General features: G+C 44.7%; 1 protein-coding gene across 1 annotated transcript in view; it reads right to left on the reverse strand.

Moving 5' to 3' along the window:
* The window catches only part of ACP2 (acid phosphatase 2, lysosomal), a 714,504-nt gene that overhangs the window by 357,216 nt on the left and 329,801 nt on the right, over window positions 1–27,487 (reverse strand). The window contains exon 5 of the mRNA XM_069623159.1: window positions 2,122–2,220. Within this exon, the coding sequence (XP_069479260.1) occupies window positions 2,122–2,220 (99 nt within the window). The remainder of the gene's footprint in view (window positions 1–2,121; window positions 2,221–27,487) is intronic.

The raw sequence follows: 27,487 nt of genomic DNA on the forward strand, positions 1-27,487 counted from the left end.
CACCGGCCCGATTTCTCAGCCCCCACCATCTCGATCGGGACAAGAGTCACACTGACCCCTGCCTGGGAGTCATTAATAGCCCCCTGTATACCGGGCTGCCCCTTCAGCCACACAAGCGGTTGTGTCACGGCACAGCTTTCTCGCCAGGTCAGGAGCTACATGGGAAGGCGGCCATCTTCGTTGGGCTCTCGAGCGCCCTCCCCTCCTCCATCTACCTTGTTTTCAAGTTGTAAAGGCATTATTGTGTGTTTGTGGGCTGAAATGGGGTTCCCAAATAATGGTCTAAAGGGAGGTGGAAATGAAGTAACCCCCTGAATCTTTGTAACCTCATTCCACATTGTCATAATAATATTGGTAATCTGGTTTACAGATAATGATTTTGCTCTATCCCTGGTGCTGCACAGGGTTTGGTCATAGCCACCAATGCTATTAGGAAGACTTTCCTACAGTCCCCTGGTGAGGGGTGTGAGAACATCTACCTAAGGGTAAGGCAGGGTTCTACCCATAAAATGGACCAAATTTGCTCTACGGGGAAGTAATGGCTGAGCAGTCTTGGCCTCGCTCATGGGAAGGCAGAAATCTGGTGGATAGGTACAGTTAGTCCCAATATATAACCCAAGAAATGATACTACACAGGTTTACTGAATAATATGCACACTATTATAGAAATACACATTTAGCAACTAAGTCACTTTGGAGTAGAACACATATATAATGTATGACTGGTGGTAAACTCAGTGCATTTTGATGCCAAAAGGTGGGTAGAAAAAGGATCACTAGAAACCAGTAATATGCATCAGTCATGTTCAGGCTCTACAATGTCAATACATGAACTGATACTGTAATCACCACAACTGTACACAATAAAACAGATGACCCCCACAGGTAAATCCAACATATATGTTTAGTACCTAGAGGGTAGGGGTTACACCTAGTCGAAATTATGCCTAGAGGACCACCAAAAATGAGATAAGAAATTACCTTACCATACTAGACCTACATGGTCTCAATAAACTATTAGAAATAGGTGGGAAACAAAAATCGATACATTTCTTTGGACAGGAGAGCAGTGATTTTTCTCTTTGGAGTTCAGAATAAATCACAGCTACTGGCTAAAGATCCAGTCTTAGGTGTCTGACTCCACTGACAAAGGGTAGCCTCAGAAATTGTCAAGGTTTAGGTAAGTACCCTTTATAGTACTTAGTAGTTTCAAGGTTTGTAGATGTTTTTCCCTTGGGAGTAAGACAAAGACCATAGATGATACATGGTCATACACTAAAGTAAGGTAGGATCATCCCACAGGCAGATGCGGCCACAGAAGCAACCAATTCCAGGAAACACCACAGGGAACCCCCTTGAAGAGCATCAGCTCCAAGTTTAATAAAATACTGGTAGGAGAAGGATAGATGCAAAGAAGGATTTGAGACCAATGCAAGACAAGGGCAATACATAATGGGTGGGAGGACTCTGGTACAAACATTTACTACTCCAGAAACCAGGGGACCCAAGATGGCAATTTCAAGGAATATAGTAGTACCCCATGGCCAAAGATAAGCACAATTGATCAAGCAATGGTGGTGGGGGGGGGTTGGGGGGGTCAATTAGCCGATTCTTATGGCTGCCATCTAAAAATGTATAATACTTCCAATGGCTAAAACCTAAAACATCAGAGTGAAGGGGTGGGGGTGAAGCAACCTGCACAAGATGTAGACTGCAAAAGCACCCCTTTAATATATGTATGAACCGGGAGATGGTCACATGCTTGGAATGTTTGCCTGAAAAAATACATCTATCACTGTGGAATAGGGGCAGCAATGGAAGAGGACTTCTAGTGAGCATGGGAGGAGAGATAAAGATGTGATATGGGGATGCTTACTGTAGTTTCAAAATGGCGGAATTTCGAGGAAAGACCATCATCATTATTGCCCTCAATCCTTCACCCAGCCCTCTTACATTCTCCCATTACCATTTCCTCCCTTAGCAGCAATCCCAGTACCACAATGCTTTTTAGATCCCCTCCAACACTTTGCTATCTGCTCTGCTTCCCTAGTACCTCCAAAGACATCCCAGCCACCCTTACTCTCCTACATGATTCCTCAACATCCTCTCCTGGAGTCTTACCAGATTCTCTTTGGTTTTGTTCACATATTCAGCTGATTGACGGGTCTCTTCTTGTAGCTGCTGGTATCGTGGACACGGAAGCAGTGGGAATTTCAGCAACTGCAGGAAAGAAAAAGCCAATGACATGAGGAGTCAAAACAAAATGGGGTTAGATGGAAGGGTAGACGGTGTGGTGCTGCTAAGAGGAGAGAGCAATGTAAGAAGCAGGGCTGCTTAGAGAGGGAGTGATACGGAGCAGCACTGCAGAGAGATAGTGACTACTAACATGCTGTAGTACTAATACTCAATGACTGACACCCCCAAGGTTTGTATTTTGGGGTATGCCTAGATTGTTTAGAAAAGCGTGCATCTCCTGTGGATAGCAGCAGCATAGGAATGGGGTAGCCATGACCACGTTATGTGGCATTTGTTTTAGAGGAACAAATGATTATGCAATATCTTGAAATGGATTAACTAGAAACTACTCGGGATTACTACATCCCTGTGGGTCATGAAAGCTCCCTCCCAGTCTTGCACAGCCTTGGGGGCCCACATCTTTTTTCACATTTACAATAACCCTTTTTTTAGTGACATGGCAGTGAAATTCGATATTCACATCCATGTAAGAAACATCAAGCAAGTTGTATTTCACCCTTCTGTGTGATGACTACAAAGCTGAAATATAGCCTTCAAATCCCCCATATGCCATTAAATTACTTTCCTGGATCAAATCTTTCAGCACCGTTATCCCCTTGTTGACCCATTTTCCAAACTTCATGCATATCTACATTCTACAAGAGTGGTGCTTCCATAGTAACCTTCCCTGTCCATCGTATGGATAATGCCTCCCCCTTTTGCATGCAGACAACCGGTTTGTTTCTGGACTTAGTGTAGACTCCCCACAAAGACATGTAGGGAGCTACAACGTTCCACATGATACCTCTCTATTCTCACCCACAATAGGAAAAGATACCTCTAATCTTCTAGAGAAGCGACAGGAGAAAAACTAGCTCTTTCCTTTCAGGAGTTGGGGAAATGGCCCTAGCACAAGGCACTGGTCTAAAAGTACTGGATGAATGAAGAAACTTTTCTGATAAAAACCTTTCTGTGATCCCAGCCAAAAACAAAAATAAGCGGCAAATGTAAAAAGCTTTAAACATAAATCGAATCAGCCACTATCTAAACTAGCAGTTCCTAAATATTTATTTTTAAATGGTCATATCCTAGGCCAATAAGAGCTTTTAAAATCATTCCATTAGATGGGTCTGGGCCTTAAATTAAAAGGCCCCATCCATTATTTTTGTAAATTGGTTTACGCAGTATTTTTTCTGACCAGCTTTCATCAGGATAGATGTAAGTGCAAAGTTCAGACAGGAATGCCCTTAATACTTAGCTTTGGTCCAAGGTTCACACCCCCCGCTGCTCCCTCAATCTCTAAGCCCCATCTTATTGTTCCAGGTGTTTGAACCCAACTACAACGAGATACAGAACATCTCTGAGATTTTTGTTCATAAGGAGGATTTATTAAATTAGAACATGGGGAATCAATTCTAGGAAAAGGTGCTTATAAGAGACAATTGAAAAGTGATTCAAGGATTGCAATTATGTGACATTTAAATGCTCCCCAGAGTTAGAGGGAAGAACTTAAAGACAAAGTTACAAACTGCCAAGAGCTCGGAAGACATTTAGAATTAAGTATGCAGTATTCTGTATTTATCAAGTAGGAGAAAGTCCTCCTTATGAACGAAAATGTTCAATTAGATGACTAAATATGCTTTGTATCTCATTGTAGAATGGTGCCAAACACTGGACCAATAAGATGGGCATTAATCAGGGGGTCAAAGTGTACAAAATAAAGTTGTGAAAATATGTTTGCTCTACCCCGTCCCTTCATAAGCCCTCGCTCCGCATCAACCCCACATCCGCCCTCACGCTCTATGCCCCCAATACAAAAAACTGGGTCCTGCCTTTCCCTCCACTCCGACCACCAGCACTGTGTTTTACAACTGTACTATCAAGACTGAATAAAACACAATGAAAGAAAATGCACCTTAAATGATTACCATTAATTTAAGTCATTGTCCCACACAGCATGCAGCTTTGTGCACCCTCCTTATCACCCACCATTCACACCTATTTAAGGACTACAGATACCCTTTCACCCACCCATTACCGTGCATACAGGAGTGCCTGCAGCAATTTCACGTTAATAGTGCTTAAATGCTGAAAACAAATGATGATCACTGCAGGTGCAGGGCTATGTGGCTTGGGAATGGGATTTACGTCCTAAGCAAGCTATTGAAATAAACAAGTCAGACAGCGTCCGACATTAGAGCATTTCCAGCAGGACCCAGATGCCAATCCCCGGTCCAAAGTGCCCTTTGTCATCCAAGAATGTTGCACTGAGCAACAAAAAGTAAGGACACAGTGATGGATTTTAATAAACAGTAGAGGAATGTTGAAACCTCTATTTCCTGCCCACTTCTACCCGTTGTCTTAATGAGCCTGACATCTGACGAGGGTTATGGGTCTTGGGCGACAGTTAGGTATACTAGCATGCCTGACTGTGTCTGTGGGCCTCATTATGAGTGTGCCGGTCCGGAAAAATGCAGGTAAATCCGGCGGTTTTTCCCAGACCGGCACACTGCAAGTGTGCCGTTGGGGTCCACAGATCTACCAGCAGGCCTTACCTGCCGGGAGTTCAGGCCCCTATCGGCAAACAAATGCCTGAATCACCAGCACTTGTGAACGGTGCTGATGATTCAAGAAATCCCATCCCATGGAGTCCTAAGGGAATGGGAACTTACCGGCACTCCGCCGCCCGTAATATCCCGGGATATCGGCAGAGACGGTAAGTGCAGATTGCCGGTGTCCCGGTGGGATACAGGCAAACTTGTAATCAGGGCCTGTCTCTTTGCATTTACTCCAGCTCTGATAAAATCTGTGTAGAAATAATACAACTGACATGGGTTGACAAAAAGAAGCGGGAGCATTTTAATTGTAGGCCTTTAATTGAATTATTTTAAAAGCTCTTAGTGGGCTAGGTTGTGGGCACTTAGTAAAGAAATATTTAGGATTACCGGAGGACCCAATATTGTGAATAGTCGTCAAGGGCAATGCTGCTACGTTATTAATCATTGCGAGCTTAGAAGGCCACCTTGAAACACATGTTTAGGACAGAATATGTGTAAGAAAAGAAAACGTGTGTGCTTATTTCGACATGGAATACTTTTAATATTCTGAAGCAGAGAGCCAAGGAGTGCAGTCTGGTCAGTTGCTAGATTCGTTGCTGCCGGGAGGAAGTGATTTGGTGAGACACATTTTTTAACTACTCCGCGGAATGCCGAGGAGGGCAGTGCAGCTAAGGGAGGGAAGCATGGAAAAGTAACCCACTGTTTCTGGGCCTCATTACGAGTATGGTGGTAAGGCAACAACGGTGCCGGTATCGCTACCGGCACCGTTGATCCCGTACCACCATACTATGAGTTCTGATCGCAGGTGCCCTTACAGCCACCAGGTTTTACCGGGTGGCCGAACCGGCACCAGCGAGCAAAACTTGATGGTAGCAACGGTACCGTTAATAACGGTACAGTTGCTACCACCCTCCTCATTCCCATTGAGCCCTATGGGGATCAAATGGGAATGAAGATTCATTTTTTACGGTGCCCAGAAAAGGGCAATTACCGGGTCCGCCAAGGTCATAATGATCCGGTAATTGCCCTATTCTGGACGCCGGATAAAAATCAATACCGGCATTAGGCATTACAGGCACAGCTACCGCCATACTCGTTATGAGGCCCTCTGTATCGGCATAAATGGCTGGTAGGTCAATTCGTCCCCTTGCTAACTTCACACGGTGAACAGGGAGGGTAGGAAATTATATAAACAAGCTTTTCATGCAATAGAAGCATCAGAATACTCGTACGAGCCCAGGCCAATGCTTCAGTTCTCGCCGAAATTACTACATCCACCTGGAAACATGGAGGTAGGGGGTCAGTCGTCACTTGTGGCTTTGAATTATGTCCTCAACTCATTAGTCAAACTATATGAAAATATGTATGATGCGTTTAAGGAGCAGAGTACCATTTTATATGCAACTAATGCCAAAGTGAACTTTCTAGAGGGTTTAATTTGTGCAAAACAAAAAAGTTTTTATAAAGATGAGCCTTTAGTGCACCATTCTACAACTACACGCCATAGTGCCACGAGAAGGGAAGTGAAAAGATGTCCCGCATGCTAAACGGATAGAGAGAAAAATAACAATAAACAACATCAAGAAAAAGTCAAACAATATGAAAACCCTCGATGCATGAAAATAATCGGTGGGTCTAGGAAATTCAGAGAAAGTTGAACGCTTTCTTTTGGGAAGCATCTTATCCTCTATGCAAAGCAGGAGAAATAAATTGGAAAGCGTGGCAAACTTGTGCAAGTTCAGTGTCAGAGCTTGAATGGAGATCCTACTCTGGTAAAATCTATGCCCTTCCTTCATTGTGTGTGCTTGGACTTTGACAAAAAAATCATTTTCCAAAATATTTGTAAGGCGAATCCCTCCAGGACTACAGGTCCAGACAGGCTGGCTCTGATGACTATGAAAGGTAATCCTAAAATGTTGGCAAAGATACTATTCTTCCTTTTTTCTTACATCATCAAACACCAAACAACCCTCCAACTTGGAAAATATACAATCTGGTAACAATTTTTTAAAAAGGAGCTAGGGAGGAGGCAGGCAATTACTGGTCTACATCCCTACTGGCTACTGGACACTTCGAGCAAGACTTTCAATGCGAAAATCTTTAAGAACTTGGAAGGCCTGGCTCGAGCATTCAAACAACAGGTACTTGTATCAATCAGGATTTAGAAAGGTATTGGGCACCTCATTTAAAAATTTCACTCTATTCTCCAACAAGAAGCAAAGGGTAAAGGTAGGCCAGTATATCTGCTTTAATTGATCTGACACAAGCATTTGACAGGGTTTACCGAGGCAAGCTATGGAGAACACAAAGTAATGGAATGCCATTATAATCTTATTAGCATTATCAAACACACTCAGATGCTCAAATAAAGTCTGTCTGAATATGAAGGAAGAAATGTCTAGTGGGAATCCCAACATTTCGAGAGTTAAAACAGAGATGTGTCCTGCACCAGCTCTCTTCAATGTCTAGATTTCTGATCTTGGTAAGAGACTGGTGCTGGGACATTCCTTCCCACCGACAATTGGCCAGACACTCACTGATATGGCATCTGGAATACGCCGACAATTAGAAATCACGGATCCAAAAAAGACTCAATTAAGGAAAATAGATTACAAATGTGGACAATATTCTATAATTCTGATAATAAAATACTGTAAGGGGAAGGTAGTCCCATGTCTCACCTATGGTGCAGAAACATGTAATTCAGATACCTCTGGGCAGAAAATCGAGACTAGTATCTGGAAATTTCCTCCGAATTTAGCAAGGGGGATCCCTATTCCCATTATACAATTGGAGTTAGCTCTTTGCTCTGTGATGAATCCAACAACATCATCCCTCCCTCTCTGCGGAAATTCTCTTCCCATATGGCCTGGGAAGGACAGCCTCTACCTGATCCTGACCCTGGGGGTGGCTGCCCAAGGGAGGATCATATGGGGGAGAGGAACCTCATGAAAGGGAGAGAGACTGGCTGCAGGAAACACGGAAATCCACCTTTCACTCTGGATATACCCCCATCTCTAAGTTCACAGAGTGTCAGGGCTTACTGTGGTAGTGAACTCATACAACCATCTTATAATGACATCAGGGTTCTTTCTGACAAATTATACCAAAGTACGGACGAGAAAGAAGACTGGAGTGGTGAAGATTACTAGAACCAGGAAGCCTACGCTCTGTTCTAGTTGTTGGCGGGAGCTATATAGTAGCGGGAGCTTAAATACCCATCAGCTGTGAAAGAGAGAGTTGCTGCAGAGAGGGAGATGCCGCAGCAAGAACCTTGCAGCAAGTGACCAGGTCTGAAGATGAAAAACAAGCAGAGTGCTGCCTGGCTGCTGGAAATGCTGTCCAGACGAAGCTGAGAAGCCATAGGACTGGCGTGGGGAAGTTGAGGACAGCGCAAGGCTGTTAGGAGATGCAGGAAACGAGGCGAGAAGCGGAGAAGGGGTGGAATGCTGTACCGAGCTGCCGGCAAGCTACAGCGTGGGACAATGCAAAGAATGCCAGAGCAGCTAATACAAACGATGAGCCCAGAAGGAAAACTTGGGAAACTGGGGCGCTTCAGGGTGAATGCAGCGCACTGCAGGGAAAGCCAAGGCGTCTGCTAAAGTGGGCGGAAAGCCCTATGATAAGAAGGGAAAGTAACAAACAAGAATGTAAAGGGTTACTGACCCAATTGATGAAAAGGGCATGGACAAGGCTGTTGCCTAGTAAAGTGTGCAAGTCTAAAACCCATCTACGTTGTGAAAGACAGTGTGAAAAGTCCTGGCAGGAGAGTAAACCAGGCACTGTGCATGTCTGGGACCTGTGGGACATTGTTAAGGTGAGTCTGGAGACCCGTATCTGAAAAGAAAAGTAACTTCTAGTAAAGTCCTGGCAGAAGAGTATACCAGGAAAGTGTGAAATATTGTAAAATCCTGGCAGAAGAGGAAGAGTAACCCAGGCCAAACTGAATGTAAAGCAAATATCGTGAGGTCCTGGCAGGAGAGTAAACCAGGGCAAAGTGAATGCGAGTCTGGAGACCCACATCTCAATTCAAGAGTGTGAATTCTAGGGGAAGGGAATCATAACCCCTGAGTGGAATAATTGTATAAGAACTACGAACTGTGGGGTAAATCAAGCGGTGAGGAAGAACCCGTGAGTGTGTGATGGTAGGGGAAGAGGACCATACCCCCTTGATTGGAAAGTTGCCTTTTGCCAAGAAAAAGAACTGTGGTAGAGCGCTGAAGAGAAGCTGAACACTTGAGGGATGGGGATATCTTCCCCCATTGTTCTGAGAGTTGTGAAACCTTGGGGAACTTTAATCATTTGGTCATTTGTGCGCCTTTTGGAACTTTATGTTAGAACATTAAGGAGGACGACAGGTGGGCAGTTGAAAGACTTTATCCCTTTGCACCTTTTCTTAAGTTTAGCTGTAAGAGTCAGGATAGGATTTTGGACACAGGACGGAGAACTCTTTATTTTTGGAAATTCTGATACTGACAACCTTTAGTTTCGGTGAGGCAGGGAAACCCCTCATAGTGTTAGGGCAAGATTGGTCTTTCTCCAACCCTTCTTTTACTTTAATAAGTCTATAGCAATCATCACAATGTCTCTGTGTTCGAGTCTTACTCCTGCTTCATTACACATGGTGTCAGAGTGGGATCTGACTCAGTTGACACAAACTGAGGGACTCTAAAATTTAAGGCTCAGTGTGCGAGCATCCAGTCCATCTGTAGCCACCAAGGAGTCTATTGGTTTTGATTTGTCCAGCAGCCGTGAAGAGATATTGTTTATTTCTACCGATCTAGTGCTAGAACCCCCACCAGGTACCTATACAAGGCTGGCTTATGAATCTAGATTAGCCTGGCAGTTCAGCCTAGATGTCATGGCTGGAGTAATAGACCCTGACTTTAGAGGTGATGTGAACATCCTAGAACAGAATAACTGTAAAAATCCCTATCCTATTAGGAAGGGAGAGAAAGTGGCCCAACAGATCTTAGAAAAGGCCCCATTTCCTAAACTGGTAGAAGTTACTATGACAGACAAGACACAGGAAAGAGAAAGGTTTTGGAGAGGCGGATGAAAATACACCAGGTCCCTCAAACATATCACCAGCAAAACCTAGGGATGACGAAACTGAAATCATCCCAGACCTAGCGTTTGCACAACATACTGAACCCCTGTTAGCGGAAGCTTTCCTATGCACTATTTTAGAGGAAGAGGGAGGGAGAAAGGATGGACCTTTCTTTATCAAACAAGGATTGCTATACAGGGAGGATACCAGTCCTGAGGGCATACTAAGAACCCAGATTGTATTCCCCAAAGTCACAGAAGGACGGTCTTAGAAATCGCCCATTCCCATCTGACTGGTGGCCATCTAGGGACAGCTAAAACTCAGGGACAAGTCATAAACAGGTTTTATTGGTCTGGCATTTACAAAGATGTAAAAAACATTTGTCACTACCTGTGCCTTATGTCTAAAACTAGCACGCAGGTACACCCCCCAGCTCCACGCAAAACTGTTGCCAATTATTGATATACCCATCTCCCGTATTGGTATGGATATAGTGGGACCCCTTGAACCATCTAATGTAGGGAATCGGTACATCTTGGTAATCTTTGATAATGCAACCCGATACCCGGAGGACTTCCCTCTAAGGAATAACACTTCCCAGCAAATAATAAAACATTTAATTCCTTTCTTCTCTAGAGTTAATTTCCTAAAGTGATCCTCACGGATCAAGGGACCACCTTTATGAGCAAACTGATGGCAGAGGGCAAACAGGTATTACAAATTAAAACACTTCGAACCTCAGTTTTGCACCCTCAGAATGATGGGTTGGTCGAAAGTTTTAATAAGACGCTGAAGAGTGTTCTTAGGAAATTGGTGGAAGCGGACGGGAAGAATTGGGACCGCATGGTACTGTGGGCTCTCTTCGCCATTAGGAAGACTCCCCAATCTTCCTTAGGATTTTTGGCTTTTCAGCTTTTGTATGGTAGAGAGCCACGGGATGAAATGAATATATTGAGGCAGATGTGGGAGGAAAGAGAGGAAGCTTTATTACTCCCGTCTCAGACCGCCCAATGTCTGAAAGAACATTAGACAAATGTAAGGTCTACAGTCCACTCCCATTTGACTAAGACTCAAGAGCACCAGAAGTCTCTTTATGACCAGAAGCCACCTTGAAATGTTTTTCCATAGGTGTCAGGAACCACGGGTGGAGGATTTGGAATAATTGGAGGCACTAACTTAATGCACGGTTCCGCTCTAGTCCTCAGCCAACATGGCAGAGTCTCCTATAATATCCGACTCCGCCCCTTGGTTCGGTGCGTTGTATCTGTGTACTTTCACTCCGACGATCAGTAATATTCTCTTCTCTCCTTCGACTCCTCGCAGTTGTTTTGTTCTGTGGTTTTTCCATTTAGCTTCTTAGTGCCTGTGTTTTCCTCGTTTGTCCGCTCCAACTTTCGAATTGTTTACCTGCTTCGCTTCGGCTCCTGGAGTCGGTTTGCTTACCTCTCGCTTCGGCTTCTTTTGCTGTTCCTTGCTCCGTCGCCTGCGGTCGTCGACTGCTTGCGGCTCTACCTGTCTCCTCCTACTTATTCTTACTTACTGAACTACAGCGTCTGGCCATTCCTCTCCATTGCATCTCTTCTGATCTTGCCTTATGCTAGTTTTCTGCCTTATTGATCTTCCTCCTTTCATTTGTCTTTGACCTGTTAGCACACTGTTTATTATCCTTCTTTCTGTTGGGACTTACCAGTATTTCAGATACTTTCTCTCTCCAGTGGTTGTTTATTTTATAGTGCCCGGTTCTTCTGTCATTCCTTTTAGTGCTTCTTGGTTTGTTGTGGATACTGCCTCTTCCACTTTATCTGTGCCTCCGAGTCAGCCACCATTAACCATCCATCGAGTGTTCCTTTGGCAACTCAGCTGATTGGAGTGTTTCATCCACTGCTCATTAAGTTCCGGAAGATCCTCATACCACCATCTCCCATACACAAGATCTCCAGGGTTGTTTCTGCCTTCCAGCTTTTTCCCTGGGTGTTGAGGCTGGCCCTCTGGGAGCCCCCGAGGGCAGGTTTATATCTCTGTCAAGGTAGCCTCCGGAGGGGCCAGACCTTATTTACACGAGAGGAAGGTCCGGATGCACAAGGACAAGGCTTCCAACAAGGAAAAGAACCGCCTAAAAGCTAAGGAGGCTCTCAAGGATCTAACATCCGAAGAATCCGGTGAGGAGAAGGGGGAGGTAGAGCAGAAGCCTGACAGCATACAACGCCCAACTTTACCCATGGCGTCCTTGGAGCAGTATCAAGAACTTGTAGCTGCAATGCAGAATCTTACAGTAGAGGTACAAGCCTTGAGAACGGAAAATATTGCTCTTCGCCAACAAGTAGTGTTACACCGAGATGATCACGGCGACTTACCAACTATGCCACTCTCATGTGGCAAATATGACGGTCATCCAGGAAGACTCAAGGATTTTCTAGACGCCTGCAAGGTGTACTTTACTTTCCGGCCCCATGCTTATGAGACGGGCTGGTCCAGAGTCGGTTTCATCATAGCGAATCTCACAGGAAACGCCCTATCCTGGGCAACACCGTTAGTCACCAATGATGACCCTTCTTTGAATAACTATGATCAATTTCTAATGGCCTTAAAAGACAGGTTCAACAGACTCGAAGTGCTGTATTCTTCATTGGAAGCCATATTGGATGTTCGCCAGGGAAACACTGACGTCCAAACGTATATTTCTCGCTTCCAGAGACTAGCCGCCAAGGCTGATTGGCCCGACTCTGCCCAACAGACTATATTCAGACGAGGTCTCCAAGACGAGATCAAGGATGAACTTGCACGAGTAGCCCGGCTGACATCCTTTCAGGATTTGATGACTTTATCCCTCCAGATAGAGTACAGGTTGCTGGAACGTCGACAAGAAAGAAGACGACTTTGCGGAACCCTGCAGGCTGTCAGTTTACCCTCCCAGATTCCTGCTCCGAGGTCAACTCCCCTACGGATGAGCCTATGCAGATAGGAGCTACTCGTGGACCCTTTACTCCTGAAGAAAGAAAATGCTGTTGAGAAGCCGGTCTGTGAATGTACTGTGGTTCCTCGAAACATCTATTACGAAACTGTCCAGAGGTTCCTCCTAGGAGGAATGAAAACTCCAACCCCCCGATCTGCTGCAAGGGACGTTTCGGGGATCTACCAACAACCCTTGCTACAACTCAAGAACACTAGAGGATAATGAAGAAAACAGTCTGATGGTTTTCAAGGTCTTACTGTGGTTGTCCGATACAAATCGCACTGAGGTGTTGGCAATGTTGGACTGCGGGGCAGCTGGCAATTTCATGGACCTTAACTGGGCCAAGGAGAACCTTGTTCCCACAAGACCCAAGTCAAGACCCCTTCCAGCAGAAGGTGTGGATGGGAAGCCCTTGTCCTCGGGGCCTATTATGAGAGAGACGATTCCTCTGCAAATGAGTTTGGGCAACCATCAAGAGTATCTGGTATTTGACCAAATCAGAGCAGCTCACTTTCCTTTGGTTATTGGAATACCTTGGTTAAGGAAGCATAACCCTCACATCAATTGAACTGCCAATAGGGTGAGCTTTAACTCGCAGTATTGTAGTTCAAATTGCATGAACCCTTCTACTACCAAGACAGTAACTAAAGACGGAACCAATAGCATTTGTCCCTTAATAGTATCCTTAGTCCCACTCCAGTATCAGGAGTTCTCCGAGGTGTTCCTGGATACTTTACCCCGCCAATTACCTCCACACCGGGCGAAAGACTGCTGTATAGACCTGATCCCTGACGCAGCAGTGCCTTTTGGAAGGATGTACCCCCTGTCTCTCCCGGAACGGAGTGCCCTCCGAGACTATCTTGATGCCAATCTTCAAAATGGGATAATTCAGGAGTCTATATCATCTTGTGGAGCTTTGTTATTCTTTATACCAAAGAAGGATTCCTCAGAACTACGCCCATGCATTGACTACAGAGGCCTCAACAAGGTAACCATCCAAGACCGTTACCCCATGTCCTTGATACGGGACATGTTGGAGGCAGTTCAAGGTGCAGTGTACTTTACCAAGCTTGATCTGATAGGTGCATATCACCTCTTGAGAATAAGACAAGGAGACGAATGGAAGACGGCCTTCCACACCCCATTTGGACTATTTGAATATAGGGTGTTGCCGTTCGGTCTCGTAAACGCACCCGCCATTTTCCAGAGATATATGGATAAGGTATTTGCGGACATGTTGTTCTTATCTGTGGTAGTCTACCTGGACGACATCCTGATATTTTCCAAGACGTTAACTGAACATAGGCAGCTGGTGAAGAAGGTGTTACAACGTCTACTATCCCATCAGCTGTTGGTCAAGCCAGAAAAGTGCCAGTTTGAGGTTACTTCAGTGTCTTACCTAGGTTTCATCTTGTCCCAGGAGGGAATAGAAATGGATCCCAGTAAGTTAAAGGCGATTACGGAATGGAGAGAACCGGCAAACACCAAGGAGTTAGAGTTTCCTGGGTCTAGCCAACTTTATTATAAACGGTTCATTCCCAATTTCTCCAAGACTGTGCTTCCACTTACTTCACTACTCAAGAAAGGTGTCAAATATACCTTCCATAATGAACCTAAGAAGGCTTTCCTTACGCTCAAGAAAAGGTTCACCACAGCACCCATGTTGGGCCAACCAGATCAGACCAAACCATTCATCCTCGAAACTGATGCTTCTATAGGAGCAGTAGGGGCCATCCTACTTCAAAGATCAGACGACGGATATGAACTTCCAGTGGCATATTTCTCCAAGACATTGACGAGCAGTGAACGTAACTACTCAGTATTGGAAAGAGAGCTATTGGCAATCAAATTGGCTTGCCAAGAGTGGCGCCATCTCTAGCAAGGTGCAACTCACTGCTTTGTTATCCGTACTGATCACCGAAACCTTCATGTGTTACAGCAAATGGAATGCACCAATGCACGACATGCCAGATGGGCCTATTTTTTCTTACAGTATGACTTTGTTATTACTTACATTCCTGGTCCCGAAAACATGCCTTGTCACAGAGTCATGGAGAAAGCTCCGGGTCTTATCAGGGACATGACCTGGTTTTCCCAGAGCTTAAGATTCTGGCTTCCACTACCTCATTTCTTAAAGAGTTGATTCCCCAGTATCAGGCCTGCACAGATCTACCTTCCACAATCGTCCATTCCACAATCGTCCAAGGAAACGATGGGTTATACTATCATGAAAAGGCTCTATTCATTCCCACCAAAAGACTCCAGAATTTGGTTCTTTCCTGGTGTCACGATACGCCCTTGACCAGACAACCAGGTATCCGGAAGACCTAAAAATTACTACGTAGAGGGTTTTGGTGGCCTACACTCAGAAACGACGTATACCAGTACGTGTCTACCTGTTCCATCTGTGCTTCCAACAAGTATCAAACGGGTAAGCCCCTGGGACTACTGCAACAACATTCATTACCAGAAGGCCCATGGGAACACATATCCATGGATTTTATAGTAAATCTTCCCCAATCCTATGGCATGACAGTGATTATGGTGACAATTGATTCTTTCAGCAAATTGGTGCATTTTTCAGCCTTCAAACAGGTTCCTTCTGCCTCAGAGACCGCTGCAGTTTTTCTTCGAGACATTGTCCATCTGCAAAGGTTGCCCAGGACCATTGTCTCGGATCGAGGACCTCAATTTACCTCAAGATTCTGGGCTACTCTCTGCCAAAGCCTGGGTATCCATAGGGCCCTTTCTCGAGTTTTCGTCCATTAAACGCACGCGAAAACAGGCACCTGGGCGCTGCCATTTTGTGATAATCCTATCATTTCCCCCATCGCCCTGGCTGACCTGCTTTTGCGGCACTAAATCATATCCCCCGCCCCTGAGCCTGTCATCAGCAGACGCGTACCGCCCATTTCCCAACGCCAAAGCACGACTCGTGTCAACAATCGCTGCGTCTCAGCTAATGACGTGTCGCCATGGAAATGGCAGGACGCCTCTTTCCTCAATAAGTATAAACAGACCGTTTCACAACACACAGCAGCAGATTTTCAATTCCATTCCTCTCTCTGTGTTACTTTGAGTATTCTGTGACCCGTTTCTGTGCTCTGGTCAGCTACCTTCGCCGCTTGTAGCCCGTGTGAACACCTGTACCATCTCTATAAATTATTGTACTTTGTTTACCACACAATGGCTACAATAATGCCCTACATGTACGAGCCCGAGTATACCGAGGAGGAACTACTGAAAAGGGAAGCACGCGAAAACGATGGGGATTCGGACAACAGTTGGGAGGACGATTCAACAGATGAAGCGCCTGGGCCTAGTCGCATGGACGGCGTCTCCACCTGGTACACATGCAATCGGTGCGAGCTAATGCCAACCGAGGACGAGAACTGCTGCTGCTGAGAAAACTCGGGATGCCTGGCCTACATTTCGGAAGGCGAGCCACGACCCCAATGCATCACCGAGCTGCCAGACTTCAGGGCAGCCTGCCTCACACGAACCGTTTTGAGAATAATGATGGTGCTTATGCACGAACTTCGCGCAACTGTTCGTCCTCGTAATCCGAGTAACAAGTAAGTATACTCTGCTTGTCATGCCACTCCTATTTCATGGTCTTCTACTATATCCAAAATTATATATTCATCTCATAGTTACGCATGAAAGTCGTTCAATGGTGTGCATTGTCTAGATAGCATTTGTCCGTGCTGAATGCCATTAGTTACAAGAATTGTCATTGACAACAAACGCTTATTAACCTTTTAAGTGCACTGAAGGGGTTAATTAAGGGTTAATTAAGGAGAAAATGTTAGAAAGTATTGAGTGTTGCAATACCGAAATCACCAAAAAGGGCTTGGAACTGGGGGGGAAAAAACTTATCTTGGTCATTTAAAAACAGTTTGTTTCATTCCTTTTCACAGGTGGTACAGGCTGGTGGCCTATCGTTCCTTTACATGGTGGCTCCACGGGAGGCTTGGACACCGCGTTTGAAGAGTGATACCCGCCTGTGCCGTTCGTGCCATAAGAGAAACGTTCCCGAGTGACAGTGGTCAGTACAGGGGATTTTGTCTCGCTGTGCTGCAACCTGACCTGTATAATCTTTAAAGTCTTGTATTTTTGTGTCATGAAAATAAGTTACAAAATAAAACACCACATATATTTTAACAACGGTTGTTTCAATTTTTTAAATGAATCAAGTGTGTCTCCATTCAAGGATGGACATCAGACATCTGTGCGCCGAATTGGTGAAGGTTATGGTCGCTGTGAAGCAGGGTGGTCACTATCTATCTAAGCTAAAATAAAATATTCTCGATAATGCTTGCACTAATTAACACTTGTTCAAAGTCTTTCAGTAGGTTATGTCTCTATAAAAGCCACACATATATCTATAATATCAATTAACATTGGATTATACAGGCCTTAGGTCAAGGGTCTTGACCACTATAATACACTGGTTGAAGTGTGGGTCTGTGCTCACAAGAATCTCCGGTATGTGGCATTTGTTATTGATAGGCAACGATATACTGCAGTAGAGGGCAAGGGGTCTCTATTCAGCAGTCTTCCTGTGCCTTATCTGCACGCCCCAGGCCCCTCGATCCCACCCACCCTCTATCAAAGGAGGTGCGCGCCAGTGGATGCGTGCTGTCAGGGGCGCGAAAGGCAAAGGTGCTAAACTACATGTACACTTGAAAAGGTATCCCACGCCAAGGGGCCATCGGTCACATGGCCTCCTCAGACACCGTGTCTCCATACAGGCCTCCCCTTGATGCAGGCTGCCCCCCTAATACCACGACATACATACGCCATTCATTCACAAACACACCCCAGTTTCTAATACTTTAAAAACCACTCGATATGTCTCATGAGAACATCTTTGTGCTTTGCAAGTCAACTCCTGAACGTGCTACCTGGGAACCACTGAGATCTATGCTAATCTGCTCGTCGTCGTGCTATCCGTGAACTTCTGTGACCGCTTCGAGCATACCCATCAGTGCGCTACCTGTGGCCATCCACCTATTCTCCCGCAACATACTGCTCTGCTTGCTGAATCCAACTGTTTGTTGGTCAAGGTAAGGCCATGTATCCTGGTCATATTTCGCAGATTTTTAAATTTCTATCTATTTGCGAGTAGAGTACCCAATAGTGCTATGTTCATTGGTCTCATTGCTATTGACTTGAATTTCCATTGCTATGCTATCAACAGATCTATTTATTTTCATCTGTGTCAATTGTCATCGAATTGCATCCTTCGGGGGTCCAGTCTATAATGTAAGCATGTTTCCTTCTCGTGCAAGACAGAACATCCAAGGGACGAGTCACATGTTCAGAGTTTAGTATAGAGTTTTGCATCAAATCTTTATTCATGAATATTGTATAATGATGTTGATATTTACTTTTCAGATTTGTCAACAATGCCTGCCTGTTCGATTAGCGGTTGCCCTTCGAAGACCCATGCGAAATCTGAAGGCACTACAATACATGTGCTCCCGAAAACTGTTGATCGAATCAGGGAATGGGTCAGACATTGCGGATATCCACTGGATGAGCTTGAAAGTAGAGTTCAACAAGTCTTACAGGACAAGAGGAGTGATGGATACCGCATCTGCAGCCTGCACTTTTCCTCAGACATGTACGCCACATCTTGGGTAACAAAGAAGAATAAACAGCGAATGACACGGAAATTGCTCGCAAACGCTATTCCCACTCTATTCGTCCACATTCCGCCTCTGGTGAGTCAAGTGTCCGGATTTAGCTTTAGGCCTTGCGGCAGTGTGTAGGTAGCCGAATGGATTAATTGATATTTTAGGTGTTGTATCCCTTGTAATACTTTCGATATTGATATGAGTGTATAGCTTTTTGAATAATGACATTTTTCAATAAATTCTTTTTCGATTTCATAACCCACAAACGAAATTTATATATATGGGAACAGGGAACTGCGCTATATTGCGCATTTTTCAAGTATTCTGTCGCCTTACATGGCTATTTTTAATATTGGCATTTCATTATCAATCAATAATTTACCTTTACAACTTCTTGACTCTCCCTTCAATCTGAAGCAAGAACATTCTACATCCTTGACGTGCTCGCAGTTATCAACCACTTCTAGCGCGTATCAGGTAATCTTGCTACGCTACTCCGCTACAGACTTGTTTTATGCGTGTCAAGTAATACATTTTCTTCTATCGTGTGACTATTTTTTCGAATGTTTGGTTAGTGCTTTCCAATTGATATACACATTAGTTACCGTCCACTGGTGTTTGTTTTCAGTTATAATTAGTGTTATCCATGCTAATGCAAGTACTGTCTTTTAGGGAGATGCTGAAGCGTCCGCCACATCTACAACATTTCTAGATGTTCCTCACCAGCAGGAGGTATGGATACTGACAGCTCCATCGAGCGTCATCATCAGAGCTGTAATACTTGTCGTTTGATTGTTCTACGCAATGTTTTATTCCTGGTTAGCCATTGATATGTACCAGTGCTGTCGACCCCAAGTGTGTGTTATGTTTTCAATATTGTAATCCTTACTAATGCGAGTACTATGTTTCAGGCAGTTGATGGAGCGTCAACCCCTGCACTTGATGCAGAGCCTGACATTCAAGTAATTCCAGGGGAAGTGGAAGCGGGACCTTGCGTATACGAATCGGCGCAACAGCTTTCGGAAGTGCGCACTACATTTGCAACATCCATAGATATTCTTCAGCACCACGAGGTATGGATACTGACAGCTCCATCATGCGTGATCATATAACGTGAATACATTTGCTATACTTTCTTCCCTATTAACGCAAGTGCTGTGTTTCAGGGAGACGACGGAGCTTCCACTACAATCACAACATCCCATTTAGATGCAGATGTAAAGGAATCGGTGAAATCAGTTGTTGAAATCTGCATATTTTGATTTTCCTTTTTTGTTTTAGACAATGCATCATTTGTGGTTATCTCTTTTTATGTACCTGTGCGGTCGACGCCAAGTGTGTGTTATGTTGCAAATATTGAAAACCATACTAATGCAAGTACTGTGTTTCAGGGAGATGCTGATGCCTCCGCTCCAATACAACCATTCATGGCAGTCCATGCGGAGCCAGAGGTATGGATACTGACAGTTCCATCGAACTACATCATCACTGGTCGAATACTTGTCGTTTGATTGTTCCAAACAATGTTTTAATCGTGTTTGGCTATTGAGATGTACCTGTGTGTTCGTCCTCACGTGTGTTTTATGCTAACAATATTTTGATACATAGTAATGAAAGTACTATGTTTCAGGGAGTCGATGGAGCCTCATTCCGTGCTGTCTATGCGAATACAGAAAATATAGTCGTTGCAGCGCAAGAGGAAGGGAGGACATGCGGAAACGAATCGGAGCTACAGCGTGCAGATGTTGAAGGTCGAGTCAAAAAAGTTGCAAAGAAAAGAAACCCAAAAAAGGTTAGTCACAAACAGTTCATAACTTTTCAAAAATGTTTGTGCTGGGGACTATTATATGGTTTTTTCCAGTCAATTGGACTACACTTTATCTTGTGTTTAAACTGAACATCCCTTTTCCAATCTCTCCTCTAGTTACCCGTGGGTGTCAGAACTATACATACACAGACAGTGAAGCGAATGAGAGATGTTGCTTGCCAGACCATGTACACTATGGAGGAACTATTCATTGAGGCGCAGCGTGTTCAGGCTCGAGATGCTCCTGTCCAATGGCCAGAAACTGAATTTGCTGAGTTTGGAGAATACAGCAAAGTTGCATTGGACCATTGCTACAGTGAGACCGCACCACCGCATATTGAAGATCAATTCACACAATCTACACCTGCCAAAAAATTGCCACCCAAAAACCTGTCGACATTGTTGTGTTCTCCCATTAATGCTGAAGTAACAGATATTGAAATGACTAAGAATGAACCAGCAGCATCCATCGACGCATCAGAACTTGATATCAGCGATATTACTTTCAAATGTGTTGAAATCTCCACAACGTCACAGGCCGAAACAACGTTGATGCCGGATGACAATCTAATGAAAGAGAGCAAATACATTGTATTCGACAGTTGTTTGATGGATATTATAAGTATGCTGAAATGTGGGCATTCCGTTAGAGGGAAAGTATGTGGGAAGCCATTGAATAATGTGACTCGTCAAATAAAAGGCAGTAACGTCAAAATAAAGGCAGCCTGTAGATTAAATCATATTTTCTCATGGTCTGCAAAACCGATGCTGGGGAAAATGCCAGCAGGCAATCTACTGTGTGGAGCTGCATCACTTTTTAGTGGCTCCAGTTTTAGAAAGTTATAGGCTTTCTTTCAGTTTGTTGGACTCCATTTCATTTCTAAAACGCAGTACTACAAATACCAACATGATTATCTGTTTCCGGCCATTAGTGATGCTTGGAAAATTGAACAATTGTCTCTAGCAAGTACATTCGAAGGGAAATGATTCAGGCTAGCCGGTGATGGACAGTGCGACAGCCCTGGATTTTCTGCCAAGTACTGCACCTACCACTTTCAGGACATGGATAGTAAGAAAATTGTGAGTTCGTTGGTCGTGCAGGTGTCACAATGTACATCCTCAGTGGCCACTAGGATTTATAAAATCAGTGCAAGATCTACAATCAAGGGGAATGGACATCGAACTCATAGCCACGGACAGACACGTTTCAATTGCCAAGACAATGAGAGAGCAGTTCCCAAATATTAATCATCAATTTGACGTATGGCATCTTGCTAAATCAATCAGTAAGAAAATCTCGGCTGCAGGAAAAAAGAAAGGTTTTGAAAGTATTTTGCAGTGGTCCCAGTCTATCACAAACCATCTTTGGTGGAGCTCAAAAACTTGTGAAGGGTCAGTGGAAATACTACTTGAAAAATGGCGGTCACTGATGCACCACTGTAACAACGTTCACCGCTGGTCAGAAAACCAACATTTCAACCAATGTGAACATGGGCCATTGTCCCCAGAGGAGGCAAGGAAGAAGAAGTGGTTGATTCCATCTTCACCGACACACAAAGTCATTGAGAAGATTGTTTTGGACAAAACTCTATCAAAAGATTTGAGAGGACTGACAGAATTCTGTCACACAGGAGGTTTGGAGGTGTTCCACAATATGTGCCTCAAGTACAGACCAAAGTGCTTGCATTTTAGCTATTGGGGCATGAAACATCGCACTCTACTAGCGGTCTTGGCCCATAACAGCAATGTCGAACGTGAACAATCTAGGACTAGGGGTAAAGTAAGGATGCCTCGCTACAATAAGCGCTTTTCAAAACGAACGAAGCAATGGGTGATCCAACCAGTCTATGATGAAATGCAGTTCGACTTTGTGAAAGGCCCTATTGTTGCTGTGTTAGAAGCACAGATATGGAATTTTGGACGTTTCTGTGCAGAGCAGTGATGCATTGCCACCGAACATTGCAACTGTGCCATGTCCACCCAAAGGGGAGCTGGTTGTGAGGTACAAATCCCGGTTTAAATAATTGCAACACGATTGTCTTTTTGTAAATAAATGTTACTGTACAGTGTACCTGGAACCCTAACCCCTACCTTCACCATCATGGGTGGCGAACAAGCTGACCATTGTCTGAATATTGCTGACCATGTCTATATGTCTATAATTGCAATACGATTGTCTTTTTGTAAATAAATGTTATTGTACAGTGTACCTGGAACCCTAACCCCTACCTTCACCATCATGGGTGGCGAACAAGCTGACCATTGTCTGAATATTGCTGACCATGTCTATATGTCTATAATTGCAATACGATTGTCTTTTTGCAAATAAATGTTATTGTACATTGTACCTGGAACCCTAACCCCTACCTTCACCATCATGGGTGGCGAAATTGCTGGGTGTCATCTTTGAATTCTCGCTCTATTCACCTCATATATGTATATGTATATATTTTTCTCATGTCTCATCTCATGTAAATGTAAATGCTGCGCACTGTTGCGCACTGTTATTGGAGGGGAGGCTTGCGTATTGCAAACAATAAAATAAACAAACAATAAATCTCACTTTTAACTGAACTCCTCTGGGACTTTATACTTTCCCTGACCTTCATCCAAAAATTCAGTGTCTCCATAGTTAAGATTCTTTGGGGCTGCAAAGCTCGCAGACAACGGGGACAAAATTGGGGGCCGTGGCATTTGGGAGAGAAGCCAGTTTGCATTTTCACATTGAGGCGCACTACATAGATGGATTCGAAACTTCAAGTTCTCACAGATACCTTTTACTACGGGATGTTGCAAATAAAGAATGCGAAGGACAGCGGCTTTGATTTTCAGTTTGCGCCCAGAAGAGGCCCACAAGTCGCACTGGAAGTATAAGGGTCTGCTGTTTTTTGACCTTGAGACAGGGACCATGCCGAAAGAACTTCATTTGAAGGGGGTGCGCAATAACGAAAGAGACGATAAGGCAGAAAATTCAGAAACTAGACCGAGTTTCATGTTAGTTCAGTATACGAAAAACCGTTGTCAAGAGCACAGTCAGATTTACAGACTGCATTACACAGAGACACATTGGAAATTTTAAATATAATGTGAGTAAATCTTTAGACGCTTTTATACCGGAATGAAGAATTAATGAATGGATGCATGAATAAATGAATAAATGAAGAGCTAGGAAAAGAAAGGGAAACGTGTTCGTAGTGGGCACATGGGCATGCAGGTCCACAGGTCTCAACTATCTTGTTCCTTGGCCCCCTCTCCCGGCACTTACCTTGCACTTGCCACCAGCTGGCCCTATTATTTATCTTGTATTCTACTAACCATGTACAGCACTTTGCCCCCCTACCCCCTTCCCCTTGCGCAATCTGAATGACACCTGGCCTAGTAGTATCGTTGTCTGTCTCCCCTTGTTCCCCCCCTGCCTCGTCGCGCCTTGAAACACTTGTGTATAGGCGCGTTACACATGCCATATCATATCATTACACAGGCATGTAGACAAACAGTCGTTTCTCATTGTGTGTTTGCCTCGATTTATCTCGTTACTTTTTGCATTGATTTTAGAGACGAACATACTCCATTGAACTATCCTTGCAAGCAAATAGTTTCTGATTGGCCGTAATAAATAAAATTAGTAATATTAATGAAGTTCGGCTAGCGAGACGAATTATAATTTTTTTGTTTTCATAACAGGTATTTGATCCCATTCTGCCACTGCCATCTGTTTGAGACACTGGCGGATGGATTCTTCAGCAGACACCTGCAGCTTCGTGTCAACAACTGGAGCACGATCACCATATTATGGGATGATCGCCAAGGGCCCACATGCCCTTACGCTGTACTAGTGGCTAGAAGCAACATATTAACCTTTACGCTGGAGTAGTGCCTAGTTGATGGAACAGCCTTGCGGTTCACCGTGCTTCCAAAGTGATTCTTTTTACGAAAATGAACACCCTGTGTACCATAAAGGAACAGCGCGTGACTCAAGATGAAACGGAACAGTTATTGCGGATACAGATAAAAGAAAATAAATGGCTTTCGGAGTTCATATGGCAATTGCTGAATATTCTCTAAACATTTAATGTCAAATAAATGTACTTTACCAAATGTACTGTGTTGCTGTTTCATTTTATAGTACAGTTTCATATTCCGAATTGTGGCGCGCTGTGTTGTGAGTTGATCTGTGTTGGTTTCCGGGTTCTGTGTGGAGTCGCGCAGATGACGACTGGGCGCGTTTGCCTACGCAGCACAGTAACGTCACGGAGAGAGGCGAGGAATATGAATGTTTTGATAATGTCAGGCTCAGGGGCGGGGGATTTGATTTAGTGCCGCAAAAGCAGGTCAGCCAGGGTGATGGGGGAAATGATAGGATTATCACAAAATGGCAGCGCCCAGGTGCCTGTTTTCGCGTGCGTTTAATGGACGAAAACTCGGGTAAGGTCCATAGGAAATATTTCTAAAATCGAGCCACTTAGGCTTAAAAAAACATGGCCGACCCGTAGGGACAATAACATTTTTTACCGGATCATGCCTTTAACCATCCATCGAGTGTTCCTTTGGCAACTCAGCTGATTGGAGTGTTTCCTCCACTGCTCATTAAGTTCCGGAAGATCCTCATACCACCATCTCCCATACACAAGATCTCCAGGGTTGTTTCGGGTTTCCGGCTTTTTCCCTGGGAGTTGAGGCTGGCTCTCTGGGAGCCCCTAAGGGCAGGTTTATATCTCCGTCAAGGTGGCCTCCGGAGAGGCCAGACCTTATTTACACGAGAGGAAGGTCCGGACACACAAGGACAAGGCTTCCAACAAGGAGAAGAACCGCCTAAGAGCCAAGGAGGCTCTCAAGGATCTAACATCCTAAGAATCAGGTGAGGAGAAGGGGGAGGTAGAGCCCAAGCCTGACAATAGGACAGAAGATTCTAGTCTGGTTGTCAACCTCAGAGAACAAAATGTTATCGAGATGGCATGGACCCTATGAGGTCCTAGACCAGACAGGACTTTGTAACTACCAGGTCTCCCAACCGGATTGACAGTCGAAGACCCAAGTATATCACAAGGACCTGCTAAAGGAATGGAAGGAAGATCCGGTAGCAAACACAACTGCAGTAATGGCTAGCCTTCTAACGGAGGGTGCAGGGAAGGCATGGTATCACAAGTATGACACTGACACAATCGATACAATTTGTAAAACCTTTATTGAAAATGGTGGGGTCGCAGAAACTCCTATGTTGCCCTATAGCAAAGATGGGAGAAGTCTCGATCATGAAACGATGAACAAAACAGTCCTAGTGGAGTCAGTCAAATAAAAATGGCCTATGCTAACACAACATAATGCCTGCCCTAGCTCTTGTACAAAAAGTGTAAAAAAAGAGAAATGTGTGCAAAGGAAAAATCAGTGTTTCAAAAGTATAATGGTAGTTGAACCAGCTCTCCTCCTCACGTGAAACCTCATGGAGTAAGGCTGTCCTTGTAGGCAGGATGCCACACTCTGGCTCGGTCTCTGACACTCTAAGCAGTTCCAAACCGTGGATTGAGCCCGCCTGGCCTTCCATGTGAAAGTCTCTTTCTTGACTTTCAAAATTGTATTCCAATGTAAAGTTCACAAAGGTCCCCCTCTGTCGGGCTCAGACCGCTCACATCACAGTTCAATACAAACTTGCCAGGGGGCTCCCTTCCACAAGCTTATTGCACTTCGAGTCTCCCTCAATCAGGCTCGGACCCCTTTTGGATGTCGAAGTCTTTTCGAATGTGCGTGGCTCTCTTTACAGACCACCGCAGGACCACTTTGACTCAAAGTTCACGTTTACTCTCGCTTAATTCACTTTTGCTGTTTGTTCGCTTTATAGCATCAAACAATGTACCTTTCACAGAGACTTTCGATGGTCTACTTCCTTTCGCCGGACCCCTGCATTACTTAGTATCGCTGATCTCACAGCTGCCTTTTACTTTAAAGTTCATTCACAGGTCTGCCTTTCTTCACGTCTCATCCACACGTCTGCATCCTTCTTCACTTGTGATATAATGTTGCTACTTCATACGCTTTAACACACACCGGTCGCTTGCCAACTAAGCGGTTGTGTGTGCTTCTTTCTTGTTTTGCTATTTCCAATTCACGAGTCAAGGCTAGTTCCACAGGCTTGGCCCCAACTCTGCTGTTCTCCAGGGAGGGTCGCTGCCGTCCTTGAAACACAATGCAATTTTCACTTGTGGGATCTGGCCTTCTCCACGTTTCTTTCACGGTCTGTCGGAAGCAATGACCTCCAGTAGGGAACCCTTAGGATTTTAGGCCCGCTGGTCTCGTCCCTTGGTCTGTTGCTCTGTTCCAGTAGGTGTGCCTTTGTCCCGGATGTTCTGCTCGTACTCGTGTTCCGCCTTGCTGCGAGTGTGTCTTTGGGAGTTGCCTTTTATTCATATGAGGAGAGCTAACTGGTATCAGCTGTATGCACTTAGTGTAAAGTGCCTGACATTTCCTGACCAGATTAACGGGACATGTCCAGTACGATGTGAGAGAGTTGGTCTAGTTACTCTCAGTTACCCTCTTCCTCAGCCCAGTGTTTGTGTAAAAGTGTTGGGGGGAGTTGGGTCTTCAGAAAATCCTCCAAAATAGGATGGGGTAGATGAACAAAAAAGGGGGGGGGAATATCACGTCTCACCATCGGCTGTCTCACCCCCACTCCACGAACACCCCACCCAGGTGATCCTGCTGCACTGGTGGACCCCCAGGGTCTGGATCCAAACGTGCTGGCCGTGCCCTGGCCACCTGAGAGAGAGATCCCTGGGGACTAGCGGGTGAGACACCCCCTGGTTTCTCACAAGGGACAGGAAGAGAACAACTTAATACCCCTAAATCTCCCACAATATCAGAGACAAGATCTCCAGGACCTTCTGACTCATATGTTTTTAGTCATGAGCCTGGGACAGTGAAAGGAATCTTTCATTATTCTGAAAGGCCAACCACTAAGGCCTTCATCGCCTGTCTGGCTGTGATCGGTACACAGGCCATGTAGTATTTCCTGACGCCTCGCCCTATTCCATTTACACTAAATTCACACGAGACAGACTTTAAGGAATCAAGGCTTTGAGGACAAAGCCTATCGATAGCAGCCTTGATGAGCACTCCTCCACCACACAAGGTAAGGCACTCGCTGTCACCCATGCACAATCTTTTCTCTCCAACCACCAAGCTAACTCCTGGGGCTCTCCTATGCTCCCCCATGCACCGCCTGACAAACCTGTGCCCTCTGTGCCCCAG

This window comes from Ambystoma mexicanum, chromosome 11 (assembly GCF_040938575.1).
Source record: "Ambystoma mexicanum isolate Mex_15411 chromosome 11, UKY_AmexF1_1, whole genome shotgun sequence".
NCBI classification, from domain to species: Eukaryota; Metazoa; Chordata; class Amphibia; order Caudata; family Ambystomatidae; genus Ambystoma; species Ambystoma mexicanum.